The sequence below is a fragment of the Thamnophis sirtalis genome, unplaced genomic scaffold (genome assembly GCF_051295495.1).
Source record: "Thamnophis sirtalis isolate CommonGarterSnake01/CBP01778 unplaced genomic scaffold, rThaSir2_p1.2 scaffold_14, whole genome shotgun sequence".
In the NCBI taxonomy this organism is placed as follows: Eukaryota; Metazoa; Chordata; class Lepidosauria; order Squamata; family Natricidae; genus Thamnophis; species Thamnophis sirtalis.
The window spans coordinates 48,676,286-48,700,775 of NW_028261394.1; the positions used below are offsets into that span (position 1 = coordinate 48,676,286).

General features: G+C 46.0%; 1 protein-coding gene across 2 annotated transcripts in view; it reads right to left on the reverse strand.

Moving 5' to 3' along the window:
- ANKRD11 (ankyrin repeat domain 11) overlaps positions 1-24,490 on the reverse strand; it is a 124,262-nt gene that overhangs the window by 25,112 nt on the left and 74,660 nt on the right. The window contains exons 3-5 of one of the 2 annotated variants that reach the window (XM_087728615.1): positions 22,402-22,648; positions 11,300-11,444; positions 5,739-5,877 (exon numbers count right to left, since the gene is read on the reverse strand). In XM_087728615.1, the coding sequence (XP_087584741.1) occupies positions 5,739-5,877; positions 11,300-11,386 (226 nt within the window). In that variant the 5' untranslated portion in view covers positions 11,387-11,444; positions 22,402-22,648. The remainder of the gene's footprint in view (positions 1-5,738; positions 5,878-11,299; positions 11,445-22,401; positions 22,649-24,490) is intronic. The other variant, XM_087728614.1, reaches the window with a different exon arrangement.

Sequence of the window (24,490 nt, forward strand, 5' to 3'; positions counted from 1 at the left end):
AGCTATCTAAAGAAGCAACCTCCATTCTTATCTGCAGCTATTGTAGACATAGTTACCATCTATCTCTACCCTCCCAAATTACAAACCTTGGTTCAGAAAACAAGCCACGTTAAGCCCCCGCAACCCACCCCCACCCCAAGCAGAACAGGCCACGTTCATGTTGATCGGAATGGGACAATTCACCACAAGACAATTCATTGCAGGACAATTCAACAATCCAATTTAATTATTTAAAATAATTTTAAAAATAATTTTTAATTTCTGTCATTCACATTTTATTTTGTTCTCCTTTGGCCTCCTTTAAGGGTTCTATTTGACTCTTTCTTCAACGTTTGTGTAACTCTTGTCCCGTAGCGCAGTGGTTCCCAAACTTGGCAACTTTAAGACTTGTGGACTTCAACTCCCAGAATTCTCCAGCCAGCAGAGCTGGCTGGAGAATTCTGGGAGTTGAAGTCCACAAGTCTTAAAGTTGCCAAGTTTGGGAACCACTGCCGTAGCGAGTGGTTCCAAGGTGAGTTGGAAGCTTCTCCCTGCCCATTTTTCCTCACCTCCCAGCCTGCATGTTCAATTCAGTCCCAGCCACAAGTCTGTGGGCTTTTGAAAAGCACACACCGAACGAACGGGCACCTTTGGCAAACCTTCTGCTTGAAACAGGAATCCCCAGCGAAGCTGCAGAATACGGGCTAAAGGGTGAAAGGGGGGTGGGAGATGGGAGCAGCTGGACAGTTTCAAAGAGAGCAGCTTAAGGCCTGGGCGGAATCTGCAGCTGCTGGAAGGACAGTTGGGAAGGAGGGTTAATGATCAACCTCTAACCAAGCACGGCCGGCCCTTGGCCAGATTGGCACATTTTGCTATTTTGCTTTCTGAAGGTTTCCTCCTCCAGAGGCTTCGCTCCAGACGCTGATCTTACGTAGGAACTGCAAACTCTTGTGCCGGAGAACAAGTGCTGCCTTCCGCTCTGCTCCAAATGGCCAACTCCAAGCTCCCCAAACCTTCCCCAAAAGAGCATTTCCTTCTCTGCCCTGCGGGAAAAGGCCCCAGGCGCCCCCCTCCCCCTCCCAAAAGGCCCGGTCTTTCTTTCTTTGGGCCACGGAGCCCCTCCTCCACTCAGAGGGTGGGCTCGGTACGCATCTCCCTTCTTCCGTCTCCACAAATTCTCAAGAGCGGCCAACTCTTAAGAACGCTGAAGCTGAACTCTGGCTTGAGACAAACAGAAACAGGCGATTTCTCAGAGATCATCCAATAATAATCGATATGGAAAGTAAAGAGGTAAACAGACTAGAAAAAAATGGCCCAGGTATTCAGTAGCAAAGCAAGGGCTGCAACACACTCGTTAGCAAATGAAATTCTTCCTGGCTTAGCTTTTGCCTTCTCTGTTTAGTTTTTCAGGCCACAACCTTCATAACAGCCTTTTATATTCTTCCACTGTAATTGATCAGCAACCCCCCATCACTCTGGAAAATCAATTTAGAACAAACCCTTGGTTTAACAGAGTTACCCAGTCTGGCAAATATTTGGTGCACGGGACAACAGGAGTTTTGGCTGGGCGGCTCCTACAGTTATTATAACCTCTCCATTCGTTTATGCAGTCCGGCCAACACTTGCTGCCTTCCTTAAACAATGAATATTCTTCTGTGCTCACGTCCCTCCCAGTTCCAGGTGAAGGAGAAAGGCGTGTAAAGATCAGGCGAGAGGAATGGCACCAGCCAGGGAGGGAGATACAGAGGTTGGGCAGGCCAGAGGTGAACAAGGCAGGGAAGGCTGAGAAAAGCTGGCCGGGTAGGTGAGAAAGCCCAGGGCACTCAGAACAGAGGTGATGCTTCCTGCCCAGCCAACCCTTCCTTATTGGGGGAGCAGTGGGAGAAATCAAGGGTCCTTGAAGAGCCCTTGAGGCTGGCACCCAGATTGCCCTTCCTCTCGGATATTCTTTTGAAGTCCCTACATTTGATTTCCAAATAGGGAAAAGCCCCCCCCCCTTTTCAACAGACTGTTAAACTGATGCTCTATGTATGCATTAGCAGCTTCTAGACCAGTGTTTCTCAACCTTGGCAACTTGAAGATGTCCGGACTTCAACTCCCAGAATTCCCCAGCAGTGGTTAGGACAGTGTTTCTCAACCTTGGCAACTTGAAGATGTCCGGACTTCAACTCCCAGAATTCCCCAGCAGTGGTTAGGACAGTGTTTCTCAACCTTGGCAACTTGAAGATGTCCGGACTTCAACTCCCAGAGTTCCCCAGCCAGCGTTCGCTGGCTGGGGAATTCTGGGAGTTGAAGTCCGGACATCTTCAAGTTGCCAAGGTTGAGAAACACTGGTCTAGACATTCTGGAAAGCAAAAGAACATCATAAAGTTGAAATGCCTCTATTTTATTAATGAAAAAATAAGGAATTTTCATAGTGTTAAGTAGGTGTAATAACCTTCCTAGCCGGCTTAGGCTGAATTCCTTGGCACTTCCCATTTTAGGAGATATGAAAACCAACGTTTTCGTGGACGTAACATGACGGTTTTGTCCTTCTGAAGCAAAGGTGGAACAAAAAGAGACAGCGCATTCTGCAAATCACCAGCGGAAGACGTCACTTCCTGCTTTGTGTCTCTGAAAAGAGCTTTTACATTGCAAGAAGAAAGTATTTCTAAGGCGTCTAGGAAAAGTTTTTCATTTGCTGCTCCACAACTCCAGCTTTTCCCATTCATTCAGGAAATCTATTCAGTTTTGCTGGATTTGAAGTGCGTAGCTTTTCTGGAGGCTTGGGCCAAATGTAGCTTTTGAATAGTATAAATGGTTAGGGGTGTGTGTGTGCGTCAGTGGTGAGATTCATTTTTTTTTTACAATCGGTTCTGTGGGCGTGGCTTGGTGGGCGTGGCAGGGGGAGGATACTGCAAAATCCCCATTCCCTCCCAATCAGCTGGCAGAGAATAGATGGGGGCGGGGCCAGTCACAGGTGTTATTTACCGGTTCTCAAAATTTCTGCTACCGGTTCTCCAGAACTGGTCAGAACTTCCTGAATACTACCTCTGGCGTGCGTTTATGTTTGTGTGTGCGTGCGTGTGTAAGGAGATGTGGTGACAAAAGAGTAGGTAGACCTTAGATAAAGAGAAAATAATTAAATAAATGAATGAATTAATGTCCCTTTCTTGCTCTGTTACATTAAAAATTTGAACTGAGTGGCAACTTTTGGACAAGCCCTTGGCTGCTGCCCTCGTGGCTGTGAAAGATGACTCTGGGGCTGCCCAGCCTCCGCTTTAAGACTACCGAATATATTGGGGCAAAAGGCCAGTTTTCCCAAACAGGAGGAGACACTTCGAGACGTGCGATTACAAACACGGCTGTTTTTCTGGGGTTCACGTGGAAGCCAGGCGGGTCCAGCAACCAGTGGAGCTGAGGCACGAAGAAGCGGGTAACAGAGGAGGAGGAGGATTCGTCACAGCCCTGCGGCCACCTTTTCAACCGCCAATTTCTTCAGCCTGGGGGCCGCTGTGCCAGCCTAGGAAAAGGCCCGGTGTCTTGAAGAGAAACCAGCCGTTGCGGAGAGTGGGACCATGTGCTGGATCTGAAGCACCACTGCCCGCCGCTTCCCGTCTGAACATTGCCCCCCTCTGAAACCACGGTCACCTTCTCCGGTGGCCTGGACAGCCCCCCACCCACTTGAGGTGCCTGAGCGCTTCCGAGGGCTTGAGGAGTCTGTCAGCCATCTGCAAGCCTTCCCAAAACAAGAGAGCAAAAAAACAAGCAAACCGCAGGACACGATACGCCTTTACAGGAAGAAAGCCCACGGATCAAGCCAGAGTTTTCTGGCATCTTCTGGGCAGCTCTCTGACTCAGCCAGAAGCCAAGAAAAGCAGCGGCCCACCAGAGTTGATGCTGAATCCGGGGAAGCAGCTTCTGCTGAGGAACGGCTGCGGAGGTCCCCTCCCCACCCAGCCGCCCGCCCGCCGGCTCTCCTCACAGGCAGGGCCGCCTCCTTCTGCTGATAAGGCCTCTCCCTTACCGGATTCAAAGCACAAAGGGTACCCATGGTGGACCTGGAAGAGCTCCAGGCCTTCTCTTCAGTACAGGCAGAAAAGTTGCTGGAGGCTGCAGAAGGAAGAGAATTTCTAAAATACGTTCGCAGCCTCTGATTACTTTATTATTTTTTTGCTTCATTCTGTCCTGGATGTAGCAGATATCACCATATGCAGAATAAGCTGGCAGGGAAGAACAAGCCAGTTATTTCTAGCCGATATTGAAGACTGCTGGGAAATGTAAAAGCACAGTATCCTAAGAAGCGCAATACTCAGGGGTCAGGAAAGAGAAATGATCTTTCATTCCGTCTTGCCAGATACCTCTTACTACTCTCGCCTTGACCTGCGTGAGTATTAGAATTATTAGAACGGAATTAGAATTATATAGAACAAAGCAGTCAGCTGAACGAGGAGTTCTTACATAGGTGACCCCAAAATGAGCACTATTATCATCACCACCACCACTCAGAGTGAAATCCAGCAACGGCTCCTCAGCCTGCAAAACCATATTTCAGAAGCCATTAAAGTTGTGGTGAAATTTCTAGCCATACAATCAACAACAACAAAAACAAGCAACAGATACCATTGCCTAAAAGCACAAGCAGTTTAGGATTTGGGTGAATATTTAAGGATGTTTCCTGTGAGATGACAACCTTCCAACTAATTACATCAGTGGTTCCCAAACTTGGCAACTTTAAGACTTGTGGACTTCAACTCCCAGAATTCTCCAGCCAGCAGAGCTGGCTGGAGAATTCTGAGAGTTGAAGTCCACAAGTCTTAAAGTTGCCAAGTTTGGGAACCACTGAATTACATAATGAAGAGGATGCAACACCACAGTAATCCTCTACCCAGACTCAACCAGGCGCTGGGCTGCTATCCTCAAAGAGCCAAACTTCATCTCCGTTTCTTCTTTTATGTTGCCACAGATGCGGTTCGCCATTCCCACTGCCACTTCCTGAGCCAGGGGGATTCAAAAAAGCAGAGGCCTTTTTCTTCTTAGTTCAAGGGGACCCAGAGGAAAACCAGACCAAAACACCGACCAGGGAAGCCTTTCCACTCTCGCTTTTGATAGCCTTCGCTGCAGATTTTGGAATTGGAAAATTGGAATTGGAAAAGTTTATTTATAGGCCGCCCTTTTCCCGGGGGGGACTCAGGGCGGCTTACAACTCATAGGGAAAGGGGATACAAACAATTTTGCACTGGGGAGAGCTGTGGAAAGGCAGAGGCCGGCAGGCAGCTACATTCCAATGAAGGGGGGGGGGGCTGCATTATGGGAAGCCAAGCTGCCGTCTGTGGGACACATTTAGCTACTGAACGGTGCTCAGGGCCAACTGTGGCTTCTCCGCGTGTGACAGAATAAAACAGGTGACAATCTACACACCGCACTCATTTCACCATTTACGTATGAATATTCAGCACAAAGGGCTAAAAAGGTAGGTGGGCAGAGAGATTGTGCTTGTAAAACGATAATCTGATGATTATATGTTTTACCTCAGAAACTGCATAGCTTAATTTTTTGGCACTCCTGAAAAGATACCAATTGACAGACTAGAAAAATGCCAAAAAAGAAGTAAAGATTTCAGAGAGTATTAAAAGGGGCCTGCATCAAGAATAAAGGCCTATCAAAATGGGAGCAGGTTTGCTGTGAAATGTCTTTTTCCGCATTCTTTTTAGAGGCTTGACCTTTGTCTAAAACCACCCAACTTTCAGACCTAAATAATATAAATGGTATATTCTTGCCTGTATCTGAATCTTTTTGATCTCCATTTGTTCCAACAGTGAAAGGTAATTTCCTTTTCGTAGCTCTCTCCTTCACTTCTTTGCCACCATCACTCCGGTCCAATTTTGGAGTCTTGGTTAGAGAAACTTTATCTTTATCCTGGAAAAGAGACAGGAAAATCAGGATTTTCACAAAAGCCCCCATATTTGCTATCAGCAAGGCTGGCTTTCTTAAGCAAAGTGGCTCTCAAGCTGCTCCCCGCAAAATATAAAGGTACCCTTGTCTGCACATCCCACAAGTTCACACCTCTCACTTCAACCTTTGCAAATAGCAATAGCAATAGCAGTAGACTTATATACCGCTTCATAGGCCTTTCAGGCCTCTCTAAGCGGTTTACAGAGAGTCAGCATATTGCCCCCAACAACAATCCAGGTCCTCATTTCACCCACCTCGGAAGGATGGAAGGCTGAGTCAACCCTGAGCCGGTGAGATTTGAACCGCTGACCTGCTGATCTAGCAGTAGCCTGCAGTGCTGCATTTAACCACTGCGCCACCTTGGCTCCTGCAAAGTGGCCTCAAAACGGTGGCGACTGGGCCAAGCTGCCAGGGTTAACCACGGATGGGGCTTCTGCTGCTGCATAAAAGCACAGACAGAAGAAAGAGGGAGGCCTTGAATGCATGGGAAGCGAGGGGCTGAACGGCCCCCTCCTTTGGCAGAGGTTGTCTGCACGATCTGCTTGCGCTCCTCCTCCAGGTGGAGGGAGTTTCCCCACCTGCCCAATGTGGCTCTCACAGGTGTCTCTGGCAGCTCTCTTGCTATCTCAGAGGAGGGGCCTTTGGAGCGCACTGGAGTGCTGCCCACAGACCACCTGCAGCTCTGCCCCCCCCCCCCCAGGGCTACCAAGATCCACCACAACCAAGTGAGAAGAAAGGGAAGCAAATCCAGGGACTCTGAGTAGATGATCTAATGCAGGGGTGTCAAACTCGAGGCCCTGATCTAAGAGTGCGTGGATCTGGCCCGGGGGCCACCCTGGAAACCGTGAGGGACTGGCCCATAGTAACTCGGCCAGTGGAAACAGGCCCTCCCAAGCTCCATTTCCGCTGGCAGGGGGTTGCGGGAAGCCGTCGCAGCCGGAAACGGAGCTGGTTTTTGCTGGCAGAGCGCTTAAGACTGCCATAGGTGCCCCCAACATAAGTGAAATCCAACTGGCCACACCCACTCTGCCCCCCACAGGCCAAACATAACCCTGATGTGGCCCTCAAGGAAATTGAGTTTGACGCCCCTGATCTAAGGGTTACCTTTTAAAATGGTATCTAATCCTGCACAACAGCCCATCTGTGCATGTGTAAAGTAACCAAAAAGAAAGGGGATATATGTGTTTAAAAAATAAGTTTGACGTTTGCATGCGCACAAGTGCCCGGTGCTAAATCTGTACTGATCCTCTATGGCAGTGTTTCTCAACCTTGGCAACTTGAAGATGTCCAGACTTCAACTCCCAGAATTCCCCAGCCAGCATTCGCTGGCTGGGGAATTCTGGGAGTTGAAGTCCGGACATCTTCAAGTTGCCAAGGTTGAGAAACACTGCTCTATGGCTCTAGGTGGGCTGTTGGAAATGGCTCAGCTACCCTGTTCCTGGCTGTGGACTGGGGATATTTTGAACACTGCCTGATTATCAGGTGCCCTTACTAAACATTTTCTATATCAAGGCTTGTGTTTATCAGTGTAACTACTGGCCAACTATTCCAACTACATTTTACACAAATTCAAAATAAACAGGAGGTTTATTTTGGTTATACAAGAAACAGAAACAGCTGAAGTTGACAGTCTGCGCTGGGCCTTCGGGCTTTTGAGCTGGGTCCTTGCAGAGATGAAGTGGGCCTGAACAGAGATTGCTTTTAAATTTGTTGTTTTGTTTAAAGCCATGTTTTCTCAGGACAGCTTACAACAAACTACGCTCAGACGAATTTTTAAAACAAAAATATTCAAACCCTACTATTAAAATGCATAATATCAAAACAAAAAAGCCATAATAAAATGAAACAACTATTTAAAAAGGAGGCATTTTTTTAAAAAAAATCAAGAAATGCCTGGGAAAATAAGCCACTTCTGCCTCGTGCTCCCAAAGCAGAACTCCTGGGGGTTCAGCTAACAGGGCGAGCACTGAAGAGCCCCCGGGAGGGCTGGGCTCGCGGGCTACGTTGCAGCTCTCTGATCCAGAGAGAATCTGCGAACCCCACTGCCAGGCCGACCCCAAGACTCCCCCTTAGATGAAATCCCATCAACATTAGTAGCAATGAAGCCAAGTGGAAGGGTTGTATTTTCCCAATAACAATACACACCCATTTTTGCATTTGGGAAGTGCAATTAGAAATATACGTTCATTACCCAGGGTTAAAATCAGCACCTTCCATTGTACAGAACAGATTGAACTAAGCACATTAAAAATGCTTGTGTGTGTTTTTTAATCCTGATTTATTGACTCACTCTGGATTGCAAGCAGGTTGCTATTCTGGAGGCCTTAAAAACCTCACTAGGTTAGAGGCACCTTGTTATAATGAACTAGGTATCTAGATCAGTTACCTGGAGGTGTTGCTTTTTTAAAAAGAAAACTTGTGGCTCAAACACTTAAGTCAACAGCTTCAGAAACACATCAGGGATAAATGCTACCATACAAAAAGTTTTGGAAGCAGAGTGCCCAATAACTATTAATTATCCTCAGGAAATATTTACTACTTAATGTTTTCTAAATATGTTTTTCCTGAGGGTCAGATGACCCAATCAGCTGATTTGAAAATGCTTCTACACTGCCTTAGAATAGAGATTGATATGTCATTAAAGCCCAGATGGTACGTAAGGATGGGCATATATACCTCAAAAAAGCAGAAATTTTGATTAAATACCCAAAGCCATGATTTCATAAATTAATAACACAAAGAGGGCAGAGAAGAGCAACAAAGAGGATTAGGGGACTGGAGACTAAAACAAATGAAGAACAGTTGCAGGAACTGGGTATCTCTAGTTTAATGAAAAGAAGGACTAGGGGAGACATGATAGCAGTCTTCCAATATCTCAGGGGTTGCCACAAAGAAGAGGGAGCCAAGCTATTCTCCAAGGCACCTGAGGGCAGGACAAGAAGCGATGGGTGGAAACTAATCAAGAACAGAAGCACCTTAGAACTGAGGAGAAATTTCCTGACAGTGAGAACAATTAATCAGTGGAATAACTTGCCTTCTGAAGTTGTGAATGCTCCAACACTGGACGTTTTTAAGATGTTGGATTTCCACTTGTCTGAAGCGGTGTAGGGTTTCCTGCCTAAGCAGGGGATTGGACTAGAGGACCTTTAAGGTCCCTAAATTTAAAAAGCTCCAGGCTAAGAATCACAGAATGCCAGCAACAAGAACAGTTGTGCTAAATATACATATCCAAAATCACAATCCCCAAACTGCGGTTGTTTAAAAATGGCTTTCAGTGAGTGAAAATTCCTCATGCTCTCAATATCTTGGGAAACAAATTACACTGAATCCTTTCTAAAATCAAAATTACTCATCCTATCTTCTATTTTCTCCACTTAATGAAACCATAGTTCGTGGAAGCAAGTTTGCCAGGGTATTCTTTTGAAATAAATATTTTTAAAAGGATAGCATGGCAAACTATTATCTACATTTCAATAATGGATGTGGTAACGTCCACTAATTTAGCAGACTTTGAAAAGAGATTAAATAATTTATGGGAAAAGTAGGGAGATCTATCAAGAAAAATTAATTCTTTATGGGTAAATTGAACCTCATGTTAGAGGGAGTCTCATTCCCACAATCAATCAATGAAATGTACATGCTACCTATCCCATATATATAACTTTGGGTGGCTAACAATTAAAAATAGTATCAATGGTTAAGGCTTGTATATCTTTTAGGCACCAGCAGCATTGTAATGTTTGATACACACACACATATGCAAAAAAGGGCACAGCTTACGCAAAACACCTATTTCACCATTTTGATGAATTATTCATTCTGCAGACACCTTTGGGATAGTATTAAACAGGTCACAATATGACCCCAACCATGAGGGCAGATAATCTAGTCCGGCTTTTTTGGACTTCAACCATATAAAGTTTTATTTTATATCTGAAAAAAAAAAGATATACTCATTGCCCAAAACTCTGCAGAACGAGATAAAGAAAGCTTAACTCCCGGTTAAACAGTTCCACCAAAACAATTGTGACTGCCGTTTACAATTATCATGAGGAAGGAAGGAAGGAAGGAAGGAAGGAAGGAAGGAAGGAAGGAAGGAAGGAAGGCCCTTTTACTTAGCAAAGGGACTACAATCCCCAGCATCCCTTATAGCTAATCAGGTTGTGGATGTAAGATGATGGAAATGGAAGTTGGAATAGGGCCCAAATGCTTCCATCACGTTATAAAGTCCTACGGCCTTTCTGAGAACTAGCAACATCTCCACCCCTTTTAACTCATATTACAAAGAAAGATTTCAGTTTTCTGATTTCATAAAGCAGATGGAAAACAGCAGTGGTGAGAAACTGTGCAGATATTTCTCCTGCTAGCTTGTTTATCAAAGCCTAGGTGATACATACGTTAAATTCTGTGAAACAAAAATCAAAATTCACACAATCCAGCAGGTTTTTGCTGCAAGGACAACAGCTTCCAATTGGCTGAGTGCGACATGCTAGAGAGGAATATCTAGAGAAAAGGCCAGATAACTTGGGGGGGAACTGATGGGTTTTCAGTCAATCATGAACACACTATTTTCTCTCCCGCTCGCTTTGAGGGGAAGCCATGCTTCACCAATTGCTCATCCCACAAGGCACACTGAGTTTAACACCAGTCTCACATTGGTTTCTGGCCAAGGCTTGGAATGGGATTCTCCTGGGCCCCTCCCAAGCCAGCAGAGTCAAGCAGAGCGAAGCCTTTGGGAAGTGTTGACAAACACAAGACAAGTTAAAGGCTGCGCTCCAGAAGTGCACGCACAGCAATCCCGAGAAGCCTTTCCCCCCTCAGCCATGGTTCCGGCACAGGGCAGTGCGGATAGCTAGGAAGCAGAGAAGGACTGGTGCCCCTCCTGGCAGCCAATTCATCGGCTTTGCCCGGTGCTTTGCGAACACAGCCTGTGCTCTTTTGTACAGGTCGAGAACAGGAAAGGTGGGCAAGCGTGGAAGATCTACTCTTGATAAGTCTTGTCCCGCCCACCCTGTGAGGAAGCAAGGGAAAGCAGCGGAAATCACATTCTGGAGATGACATTTCCCAGCATTCCTAAGAACTGCAAGTCACACCTGCATCTTCAAGAGATTTCCCTGCATGGCTGGGAAGAAAAACAGCTGTTTGCATGAAGACTGCAGCAACACCTATTTTATCATCTGCAGCTCTAGTCAGGTAGAGTCCTTGGATTCCTGTTGGAGAATTTCCATCACCAAGCGATGCAGTCGGAAAGAGGAGGCTCATCAGCAGGCTGGTAAGTGGCTGCTGCAGGTAAGTGGCTGCTGCCAGGTGGAAAAGGTGCAGGGGAGGGGGGGTTTCTTCCAACAAAATTTGCCCAAGTGCTGAAAACATGAAAAAGACACGTTACCTTTTTCCCCGTTTGTTTCTCCACCATGTTGTTGCTGAGAGAGAAATCGTCCGGTTGTGGTGTTTTAGAACACCCACCCTTGGGCATCGTTCTGCCTTCCTTACTTGTCCTTCATTTATGCTGCCGTCGCTTCATCGTCAACTGTCTGCAAGAAGGAAACACACAGGTGAGCCTGACCTGCAAGGAAAGGGCGGGGGAGGGGAAGACCCGGGCTGAGCCTCTCTGGACCCGGACAAGGCAGGAGCCGTGATGGGAACCGTCTAGGGCCCCCCCTCCCTCCCCGGTTCACATCCGAAGGAACGCAGGCAGCGCTTCCCAAGGCCACCTGAGAGGCAGATCTTTGCATGCAGAAAATGGCTCCGAAGGACCATTTTTCTGGATTCCTTAGAGGGATAAACTTTTTTTTTTAATCTGCATACATGTGCATGCAAACATGCACCTACTTTCCCATCAAACCGTAATTGCTTGTTCATATGCCTGATGCAATTAAATTGCATTCTCCTGTTGCTCACGGGAGTGTCACATAAAGCAAATGGTAAATTGCCAAAGAAATTTCCTTCTGATATCAAACCGCTGCCAGAAGGAAGCGAAGATGGGAAACTATAAAGGCAGCACCCAACGTTTTTCACACAACTGAGAAAAGGGGTTACTGTATGTATGTATGTATGTGTCCTATAAGTTCAGCCGAAGCACAATTCACAAGCACAGAACAAAGCTTTGTTACCCATGCTGTGAGTTGCTTGGTTACAAGATTAAAAAAACCAACTGAATTTTGCAGCACATAGTAGCAACAGTAGTAATAGTAGTAGTAAACACTGTAACCTATCTCCAACAGACTTTACAGCCACTATAGAGTTCAACCACATGGATCGGGGAAGGCGGCTTTGTTTTAATCAAAGGAGACAGGCAGAGCACCGAAGGAGGCTTCCCTCCCTACCTGCCACACAGGGAGAGTTGCCATATCCCATAATTTGGCTAAATGTATGCTGCAGCTTTCCAATCCAACTGAAAGAAGCTGTTCAGGAGCAGGGAGACTCCAGTTCCGTGACTAATGAGAGCTGGGTTGGGGAAAGGAGGTGAATTAAAAAAAACCATTCTTTTCTCTAAGGAATCTTGAATTTTTTACAGGGAGAGACGTACCCCAGGCTCAAATCGATTCTCTTTACAGTAAGAGCTCCATGAAAAACACAACAGCTTTCTCATTGCTTTGAGGTCCAGTGACTGAGCACAAAATAAGCCACACAATAAGGGTTCAAGGGAAAAAAATTCCTAAATCCATATCTTGGAAACAAGTTACACTAAGTTATAATTACCATCATTTTCTTCTATTTTACTGAATTGTGACAGTGGGATGTTCTATAATATAATGAAAGCAGCTGAAATTTCATTTACAGCATGGGTGAGTAACACATTAAATTGCAGGGCGAGTTATCTGAATTTCTTTTATTCAGCCAGATATCTGGCCTGCTCTATTTACAGGTTTCTGACCTTTTCTAGCGTTTACAGCTCTGAATTACAAGTATCTTGGACACTAAAGCCAACACTAAAATATTAAGTAGATAAATCCCCAATAATCCTTTGTTTCTAATATCGGCCTTGAAAGCCAGTTGAAAAGACGAGATACATTCATTTAAAATACAATTCGGCCAACAATAGACTCCAGCCAAAAGAAAGGATAAAAAATGATGCCAGAAAATATGCACCACATAATTTCTCTTCCTGTATGCGGGTATCAAATGGACCCCCTTCTTTTCGTTGGATTGGCGAGTCCTTTGACCTGTGAAGCATAAATACTGATGCCATATAAATGATGACGGTTTAAGGAAAGCAAATGAGATTCAACTTAAACATCGATGACAAGACTCAAAAGCGGAAATGGAAGAGATCAAAGCAGTTTGCAAACTATTCTATAGTTGGTGCTAATCAACAGATCTTCAGGGAAAGTCTTCCAACCCAGTTTGCACTTGGGAAGAGCTACAATGGTTAGGGCCTCTCAGCCTCTTAATACATCCAGAACACCTGGGGCTTCAGTCAACAATAACAGCATTGCATGCATCAAAAAGACACAAGGGTCACAGGTACATTCCTTAGGTGTTTTTTAACAAATGCGTTAGCGACCAAGCAGACCTGTACATCCTTTCCTGCTAAGGAACAAAAATCTAGCCTGCACACCCTTCACTCATATAAGAGCCTTTCCATTTCCCAATTTTTGCTCCTCGTTGCCTCTTGTACACTAAGTCAGTGTTTCTCAACCTTGGCAACTTGAAGATGTCTGGACTTCAACTCCCAGAATTCCCCAGCCAGCATTCGCTGGCTGGGGAATTCTGGGAGTTGAAGTCCAGACATCTTCAAGTTGCCAAGGTTGAGAAATACTGCACTAAGTACCTTCCTTATACACTGCCCCTATTTTTCCTTTCCCTTATTAATTTATACTGCTTGTGATTTACGCCTCTCACATGGCAAGGGTCCGTCTTCTATATGCTATGATCATCTTCCACTCTATTAACATTGGCTGCCCATGGTGGCTATCATACGATCCTTTTTAGGAAGCTAGAGAAGGAGACCACACTGACAGATTAACCGCATCAATGAGCAAATGCAACATTCCCAGTTAGCACTGACAGGACTTGCCAGTTTGGGCACATTTTGGCTAGTATGCCACCAACAAACCAAAATCAAATTTTACCCCAAGCAGGCTTAGACCATTAAAGGACAGGATTTCTAATGTAGAGGCAATCTTGCAAGTCAAAATACGATTTGCTTTTACCCCACTAAACAGAGATACACGCCCTAGAGTGCTACACTCAGAATATACTCATTTAGTAACTATCATCCAGTTTGGCAACTCTTAATGGTTAGTTAAGGCCCCAACTATTCCTGCATAGGACAAAGGTGATGTGCCTTTTCTTCTTTTCAAAATGCTCATTTTTCAAACAGAAGCCCCATTAAAACATCTTCAGATCCCAAAGCTTCAACCAAGCTCCCTTTCTTCAGAAATTGCTTCTTCCAAAATCTCATATGGAGATAGGGAGCATAGGGGATGCGATGGCTCAGTGGCTAAGACACTTAGCATGCCAATCAGAAAGGTCGGCAGTTCAGCGGTTCGAATCCCTAGCACCGTGTAACGGAGGGAGCTCCTGTTACTTGTCCCAGCTTCTGCCAACCCAGAAGTTTGAAAGCACGTAAAAAATGCAAGTAGAAAAATAGAGACAGTAACAGTGTTCCGTGCGCCTTTAGCGTTTAGTCATGCTGGCACATGATCACGGAGATGTCTTCAGACAGCGCTGGCTCTTCGGCTTTGAAACAAGAGATGAGCCCTGTCCCCTAGAGTAGGGAACAACTACCACATATGTGCAAGGGAGAACCTTTACTTTAAAACCGCATAGATCAATGTTTCTCAACCTTGGCAACTGGAAGACATGTGGACTTCAACTCCCAGAATTCCCTAGCCAGCAAAGCTGGGAGTTGAAGTCCACACATCTTCCAGTTGCCAGGGTTGAGAAGCACTGCCAGAGATCATTCAAAATTTACAGTCGATTGTCAAATCCAGGAGGGGGGGGGGGGAGTTAGGTCTGGGCTCACCATAAGCATGGGGCATGTATTGCATCATCATCTCCATCCTCATTTTGTGATGGCTGACACAATTAGCCAGACCCCCCAAAAATAATCAAGCCAACAGTCCCTTATTCAGACAGAGTTTGTGTGTGACATCAGCAGGCATCCTCATTTTCTTGAGCCAAGCACTTAAGGTAAGATAAAAAAAACAGCTTGTGGGAAAGGGGAGCTTGGACATTCAATCCTTTCTGAATATATTCCTCCAAATGGATAGTCCAGTTCAAAATGAATCCACGAAGGGCATTTGGCCAGGCATTTGGTTCAATTAGGCTGGGGGGGGGGTGGGAGGGGGCTGGATTGCTTGCTTGTCCTGGAGAGCAAGAGAGCCATTTGTAGTTAGGCTACGTCGTATCTACCTATTTTACAGGGAGGTTGAAAACCTGGTTTTCTGAGAGCAAGCCAGACGGATGCCAGATTAATTCCACACCCCTTCTGTTCATGGAGCTGACTCATTACACTTGGAAAGCTGGCTGCCTCCTCGTGTAAACAGAGCACTGGCCTATTTAGCAGCTTGGAGGGAGTATTATATTTGCACAACAATTACCAGCAGTGCCTGAAATCTCCATTTTGTTTTACAGCACATTGTTCAGGAGTCTGAGGTGGGGGAAAGAGAAGAGTTACAGTTACACACTTTGAACCAGCCTTTTACCAGGGGGGACAATGGCCTCTACGTTCTATTTTTTAAAGTCTTGTCTTGTAAAAATGGTCAGCTAGAATTTCTGACCCATCGACTTTCCTGAACTATTGAGTCTGCTTCCTATGCAGAATATTATTTAGAAAACAAGACAGCTCAACTAAAGTCTTGTCCAAGCAGTTTTGTCTCTATGGACACCTAAATAGGCTTGGAAACATACTATATCATCCTCCAATTATTCTCAGCAACAACAAACAACAAGACCCCTATTTAGACCTGGCGAACAGCTAAGCATGTGCAACCGGACTCCACCGAGCCCTGCCTAGGTACCACTACCTATTCAACCTGAAATCATAACCCTTCCCATCTTGGAGTCATTTTCCTAAACAAAAGTTCCTCTTTGGGGGGAAAAGAGCGTAAGGGATTGAGGGGGAGGGAGAAACCTTCCGGAGACAAAGCAGCCTATAAATCACCACTGACTTTCAATCTGGGAAACCCTATTATGGTTAGGCAGATGTAGACTAAGGAGAAGGGGAGGCTCACACGCAAGCAAAGTCTGCCCTGACCTGGAAATAAGGAGGAAGGCCAAGCCCAGGCAGTTTGCCTGGCCCTCTGGCCACCCGCAGGAGCCACCACCTCCACCTGCCCAACAGGAGCTGCCCTGGGGAGTTCAGGAGGAGGATTCAACAAAAGGGCAGCTGAGGAGTTTAAATGTCAGGACTTTCATCAAGCTTTTTCTTTTTCTTTTTAAAGAGAGGGATGGTTTTTCTCCTTCTTCCTATGCAGGGTAAACGTCTCTGGGTGGGAAAACGTAGAGAAATGCGGCAGCCCCTTAAGGGAGGGTGAGAAGAGGGATGGGAGGGGGGGCTGTGGGGAGCCGGAAGGTCCCACCCAGCGACGGCTGCTCCTCCCTCCCTCCCTCCCTCCCTCCCTCCCTCCCTCCGGCTTCCCCTGCTTTGCCCTCTGGGAGACGGGCAGGGTCTCCTGTCACTCAGGGCTCCAAGGCAGCTGCGGACTTGAAACAGGGCATGTTTATAGAGGGGGGGGGCTGGGCTGTGTATTCCCCCCCCCATATATAAAATGTGAAAGGTTGTGAAAACGTCCGAAAAGCCCCCCTTTCTCTGAGCAGCGGCTCTTCCTCGGCTGGAGAGGAATGGGGGGGCTGAGGCCAGCTGAGGTCTATGCGTTCACTCCAGCATTTGTGGAAGTGAGCGGCCTTGAAGTTTGAATATGGTTTGTTTTAAAATGAGCTTTGTGTTCAATGTTTATGGTACTGTTAAGCCCTGTGGCCTTTGTGTGGTTTCAAGACTTTTTGAAACTACTCTGGATCCTCTGCGATGAAAAGCCCATTAAAGTAAGGTAAAGCCAAATAAAGTAAGTAAAGTTTGAAATAATGCATGCCACAAACAAGTCATTACAAGCTGCTGTAACATCTCCGGGCATTTTAGCTCTATCTCCTCTTCCTGCACCGGCACACGTGGGATGCTCAGCCAAGTGCTGGGTGATAATTACATGCTTTTTAATTAGATGAGACTTCAGTCCTTAGGCAAATGCGAAGCCTGAACCTCTGGTCTTGGAAGTCTTGCTTCAAACCCAGAAATACGGGTTCTTCTCCAGGCCACTTCTGGGCCTGCAGCTTTTAAGAATCCCTTTTTCTCATATCATAACATCATAGCAATGGTACGGCTTCCATCCAAAATCTGCCCCACCGGAGTGTTATTAGTTTTAGTTGTGTACCAAAAACATACAAATTTAGATAATATCTTTTCTGAAGAGACCCTCTGCCGTTCTAATTCAGGACAGGCTCCTCCCTTGGATGGGACTGGTACCTAACTAGCAATAGCAATAGCAGTTAGGCTTATATTCCACTTCATAGGGCTTTCAGCCCTCTCTAAGCGGTTTACAGAGTCAGCATATGGCCCCCAACAACAGTCCGGGTCCTCATTTTACCCACCTCGGAAGGATGGAAGGCTGAGTCAACCCTGAGCCGGTGAGATTTGAACAGCCGAACTGCAGATAACAGTCAGCTGAAGTGGCCTGCAGTACTGCACCCTAACCACTGCGCCACCTCGGCTCCTTGCTTAAAGTGTAGCTACTAACTGGATGGAGACCCCAGGCAGAAGACCCGACCGGCAACTCAAAACATCTTTGAAAAAGGTATCAGGAAATCCCTTCTGCCCCGAACACTCCAAGTATCTACTCCACTGATGCCTTGGGAGCCTAATTGGAGTCAAAGGAGACTTTATTTTGACATTAAATTAACATCTAATGATGAGGGCTTTTGAAATAAAAGAATGGAATCCAAATTCTCTTGGGACAGGAAACTACAGCAGCCTTTAAGGCCTCCTTCGGCTGCCACTTCATTTTGGAGGTTCTGCTGACACCAGTCACAGGAACCGCAATCCAAGCACTTCGGGAGCAGAGCCTGCAAGGGAACTCCAACACCGAGTTCATTTAATTGCTGCCAACTTCCATCACCCTGGGATTCTGCTTAGAACCCGTAAGAGCTGGCGAGGGTGTGCTCCTGATCTGCACTGGTCGAGGGCATCCAGACTACAATGACCCGACATGCCCGGAAGGGAGAGACCCAAAGGAAGAGAGCTGGCTGGCAAGCAGCAGCCTTGCCAAGGGGATTTGGCCTGGACAACCGCGGGAGAATTGCCGCAGCAGGAGGCCAGCCTACAAAGGCCCCGAATAAGCCAAGAAATGGCCGTCAGAAAAAGCACGCCAAAACGCACCCAAAGTGGCCGTCGCGCCTTTCCGGAGTCCTCAGGAGCTGTCTCGCAGTGCTCCAGGCCTCTGAGCAATTTGGGGCAAAAACAACAGCTGGGGGGAGAGGAAGCCTCCTACAACCCCCCGCGCTTGCCAGGAGCCACCGGACAAGCGCCCACGCACCACAGCACCGTTGTTTTAAAGGCGCGGTTCCTCCGGACTCCCTCAGCCTGTGTAAAGGGAAATTATCCTTTTCTTGCCCTAACTAGCAAACAAAAATCAGAAAAAACTAGCTAATTCTTTGAAGAGTTCAGTTAATTCGTCCAAGGACTGAGGAACTCTCCAAAAACACGTCCGACTGGGCTGGACTAAGGAGAGGCCGTGCTTTTACGCCCCATGTTAGGGAGCCAGAAAGGCCTCTGGACGAAAGGCCCGTTTTCCCTTTGCTCCCAGCTCCACCGATGACTTACAAGCTTCAAGGGGAGGACATTCAATTGTCCACCCAGGTTCACAGCCGAATGGTCTGCGTGGTGGACGAGGCTGCTCTGAAGGCAGTTCGGGGGCAAAATGGGTGTCTGTCGTGAGGTTTTATTTTGCACCATCGAGAGAGACAAACCCTGGTAACTCCATTGTTCACAGAAAAGAAAGCCCAACCATTTCATAACTTTCAGGCTAGAGTTATTTTTCTTCAATTTCTCAGATCCCTCTTGGGAACACAAAGTATTGCATAGTTTTAACTGATACTGAGAATAAATAAAAGGATGGTTAAGTAACAAGCACGCAGACGTCCGGGTACCGTAAATTCTAAACAAATAAATGTAGGCTTCTGTGAATGATGCAGAACCAAGCGTTAACTGCCAAGGCAGAAACAAATGGTATGCATTTGTCATTAAACGCTTCCGATGAACTCTATGGAATAAGGAGCAAAGGCAAAGGTATGTAAACACCTTGGTGTGACATTCCAGTATAACGTCTTCTATTTATTATGATGTTTTTCCTGCTTCATTTGCATCCTCATCTAGAAAATCCAATTTCTCACGAGGTCTCCTGAAAGGTTGGAAGCCCAAGGCAGCTTCCTTCCTCACATAACACTCCGAAAGTCCTCTATCTGCCCTACGTGAATACAGTAAAAGCACAAAAATAAATACTATGAATTCTTCTCCGGTCCTGAATTCAAAGGGTAAGGTGAAAAGTATTACGAACTTATCAAGTCACCTCAAACTAGCCTAATCCAAACTTGGCTAGTAGTAGCAAAGAGATGGGGATGTTTCCATGCCTGGTCTAAATGAAGTCCTTTCTATCACCCAGGACTACAGCAAAAAGTAGGTGCTTTAGAAAAGCTTGTAATATTTCACAAAACAGGAAATGTGTTAACAAAAAGAAGCATGTTGCTGCTGCTGCTGCGGTACAAAAATAGATTTATCTGACTGCTAGTGAGTGTTTGCGGATGCTCTCAGTTAGCCTTCTGACTGCCTGTCCTTCGTAGTAGGACACAATGAAAACTCCTCACTTCAACCATAGTTTCAACTGGTAAACAATGAGATCAACCTAATCCGAAACCACGAGGGAATTCCTAGAAGCTTGGCACCAGCCAGATCAGCCGTCAATACACACAAAAACCACATTTACACACCATTCAAAAGAGACAACAAAAAAAGGCTAAGGAAATCCTTTCCAGCAGCCAACACCCAAATAAGCAAAGATATATATTTTTTTTTCCTGTCATCAATGATGTCCTATTCTCAGAGACGGCCTGGATAAATCCCTGCAGTTTGCTTGGTTCGAAATGGTTTGCCACTGGCTCCTTCCTAGGGCTGAGAGGAAGTGACTGGCCCCAAGGGCCCTGGCTGGCTGGCTTTGTGCCTAAGGCAGGAGTGGCACTCGGGGCCTCTTGGTTTCCAGCCCAGTGGCCTCTTCACCACTACATCAAACTGGCTCTGGAGCAGGGATTAGCCCCAGACAAACAATAAAGCAGAAAACAAAACCCTGTTCAAGGCACCACACCAACAACACTGGCAGGGTAAAGCTACTGTAAATAAATAGGGTGTAAGCCTGCACTCACTCACACTGATGATGCTGTCTAGTTGGGTAATGAAATGTCTGCAAGCAGACAACTAACCAACCAACCAACCAGAAAGCCCCAAAGGCTCCAGAGTTAAATCCTGAGTATAAATATCTTCTCTTCTGTTGACAATAAGTGTGACTGCGCGTTTTATCTTTGCAAGCACAACGCTCTCAAGTTGCTCTCCTGAAGGCCTTTGTAGACTTCCTTTAACCTTAGAGGAAGAAGACCAGTGGGATGGCCGATCTAAAGTCCGGTCTGGGCCTCAATGATTCTCCTGCTTTGCCGATGAGATTGTACCCGTCAACACAGCAAATACTTCTGCTGATTCATCAGCATGAAGGCATCAGCCGTGGAGCTCATTTCAAGAGACTGCAGGGACCATTCAAAATTAAACAGAGGAATATTAGGGGATTACCACAACCACAAGGTTCAGGCTAAATATAAACTCCAAATTTCTTTATATTCTGGAAAGATGCTTCATCACAAAGAAAGTTATGACACTACTCAAACTCCCAACACCGAAAATTCCAGAATTTTTGCATTCATAAGACTGGCTTTTCAACTGGTGAGTCATTCTGCTGAATTTTCTCACAGACAGCCAGGCAGTGAAAAGCAGAACTAATTCAGCTGCAGCTTAATTATTTTATTTAAAGTTTGTTTACTTAAAATATTTCCATTCTCTTTTGAATATTTTCTACCTAAAAAGATGGACGTCTTTTAAATAAAATAATTCAAAGTAGAATCCTGGCTTTTCTCCATTGTGGTCATTAAGCAGAGTGCCCTGGGAGGCCTGGCGCAGGCCACGCATGAGCTGGGGGTATGCTGCAATGTTGTGCAAAGTCACAGCCATCACAGTCCAGTCCTACATTGCAGCATTTGGCAGCAGCAGCAGCAGCCCCGAAATGGGCTCAAGTACAGTAGAGACTGAGAGTCTTCAGCAGTCATAGCCAGCTGCCACTGCTCCAGGCCTCTGCGCCAGCCCTGGTGCCTGTGCTGGGACTCCCCAAGTACTGCCTTGGGCTGCTTTCCCAGGTGCACAAGCCTCGGGGAACAGCATGATTGTGCCCCGCCACCTAGAGCTCCCAAGGGTCTGCCATGCACCACTTCCCTTCAGGCATTTTTCTCCTGCTTGGGGGTGTGTGGGTGTGTGCGCGCGCACCATGTAGCCCATCCAGGGCAGCTCCTGGAGCCTCTTCACATGCAGCTTCCAAACCTTCAGAAGCTGGCAAGAGTTCACATGATGCCTCTGGAGACTTCCAAAGACTTGGTTCCCATCCTTTAGTTTGTTCTAAGAAGGGTGTCAAGGCAGACCATTTTAATGTTGACTCTCCATTTTAATAAAAATTTTAAATGATTGCAACAACAACAAGCAATATTTCCAAATCCCTGAAATAAGAGTTGCCCACAAGCCGCAACCTTTTGCTTAATCCACAGCAAATTACTTTCCATGAAGAGACCTTGTGTACTAAATGTCTCTCCAGATTGATGCCAACTAACGTGAGAGTAAATAAAACACATAATTGCATTGAAAGATCTTTATCAAGACCTCTAGCAAACGCTTTTTGAATCAAGATGCCACAACTGCTGGGGCCAAGGATATTCCCCAACAGGACTGGACAGAATGACTCCCTGAAATATATCCGTTGTGTTACTTTTTATCTCATCCTTTCTCTAAGGAGCCAGGAAGAGACTACAGTCCCATGTCCTCTCCTGGGCATTTGCTTCCCACAGCCGTCCTGCGAGGAAGGTGAGGCTGAAATAGTGTGGCTGCTCCCAGATCTCTTTCAGCGTTAAGCGAGCCTCCTTCTCCTCCCCCCTGGCAAAAGGGAGCTCTGCCGTGGCTGGAGCCGGTGGTCTTCTTAATTGGGCTCTCCTAGAGTCTCAGCAGTCGTGCCCGGATGAAGCCTTCTCATGCTGGGATGCAGAGCAAGAGTTCTTCCTTTTACATCATCAGCTACGCCAGGAAGTTCCTCCACCACTTCGTCCTACAGCTACGGTTCCCTCCAGGCCCTTCCCTTCCCCTGTTAGCTTTCAGGTGAGCCCTGTACATTTTTTATTATTTGACTGCTAACTAACTTTTGTAGTGTTTGCTTGGACTATTTCATGAGGCGCATCTAAATGTTGTTGTTTTCACTTCTTAGTCTGGCTGCTTTTGTAAACCGCCTTCTCCTGATCCAAGGAGCTTCTTCTCCCTCTTGTGAAGGCGGCTGTCTGCACGGGGCACCAGGACCTGCCGCCTCAGCGCCGCCTGTACCGACCGCAGCCCTGGAGGCAGCCTGGCCCGTGGTCTCCTGGCAACGTGGCTCAAGCCAACTTCGTGGATCTATGAAGGGAGCAAATTGATTTCATTATCTACTTTTGCGCGTTGTGGGGAAGAAAAATCAAATAACGGACACAAAAGTACATCCTGGCAATTATTAACATGGGCTCAGGTAGATGCATGGCAGCCGCTGGAACAAAAGAGGCTCGTGTGGATTTCACCGCCTCTCCTTCGATCGAGGACAGGCAGCCTTTCGGAGACTGGAGATCTGGAGGTGTCGCTGTCAAAGAACCGAGTGGCCCAAACAAAAACTGCAGCTGATTTAATGCAGCTGGTTATTCTTCTCTCAAAGGGTCACCATCAGGGCACTTTTCCACTGCTCCACAAGCAAACCTCCTAAGCGTCAAATGGGTGTGTTTCTCTGCACAAGGCAAGAGAGCCAGAGAGCCTCACCAGGGAGGCCTCCCACCCAGAGCCTGGCCTTACCTTGCAAGGAAAGAGCAAGGCAAGGGGGGATTCTCATTTGCATCCGATTGCCTTCCAACCACCGAAGAGCATGGCTTGCACACAACCACCGAGCATTTCAAAATGCTGTTTTTATGGCCAATCGGAATGGAAACATATGATACAAACAGGATTCTTTTCTAGTTTTTGATCCACAGAGTTTATTTATGTCTACTGGGGACGTCCTTTAGAACACACACACACACAACTCAAAGAAAATGACTGCAAAATATTCTTAATTATACAGTTATAATTATCTCCGTAATAACTCTGACCAAAGAAGCATCTTAGTGACCGGGACCAAGCAAAAGAAGAAATTGTCCCTATTATGGCTTACAATCTCTCACATTTTCTGATCTCTTGAATTTTACTGCTCACTGGGTAAAATCCATCTCACAAACGAGGCCTGGCAGATTAACACAATTCTCCAAGAGAATCTAATCCCACAGACTTTGTGTGTGCTACAGTTTGGGCAAGAGAGTACTGTATTAGAATACCAGCACAAATATGCATTCAGCTTACAGGTTGGCAACAAGCCCTCTCTTATCTCTGAGGAATGAACTCCCACCAGAAACACGAAGGGAACCGAGGACGGACGGGTTCTCTCCTAGTTCTCATTCTTACATTTCCCCTTCCCTCATTTCTAGTGAGGAAGGGCTTGTGACACTAAAGTGTAAAAAAACAATGCCTTCTATATCCACTCTTGTTGAGTCTGATGTAACATGTCGTTGGAAGACACATTTTGTCATCTTTGGAGTTTGAAACTTTGACTTAAATGTTACAAAAACACTGCAACATGATGATAATGCAAATACAGGGGTGTGTTCCCCCCCCCTAAGCAAAACAGCTCAAGGAGGCATCACGTGGTGGAAACAAGCTCCTTCTTGCAGTTTATGTACAATTGTGTGTTTTTTTAAAAATACAGGACAAATATAGAACCTATCATAATATCTGTTAGTATAAATATGAAACAGAATTCAAACTGGGCTTACTAAAAAAGTTCAGACGGTGGTTAAGATGTAAGCTCTGAACCAGCCTGGGTAACTTTGAGCCATGATTAACTCTCTCTCAGCCCAACCTAGAGATGCCCCAAATTCAACGGGGACGAAAGAAAGCCAGGGCTCTCCATGGGAAAATAAGCATCCATCCATCTTAGAAGGGATCCGCAGGAGAAAGAGGCAGCCATCCTTTCTGGTGCTGAAAGCAAAGAATCACCTCCAATTTATTAACCTACAAGTGGGTGATCCTTACTTCCTATTGTTTTGGGGGAAGACAGAACAGGATCCATTTCTACTAATATTTGATACAATACCCAGGTAGTTCCAAACTTGTTTTTTCTTTGAGGGTAATAGAAATTATTTAAGTCTTCTATTTTTATCTTTAAAATAATGGCAAGCATCT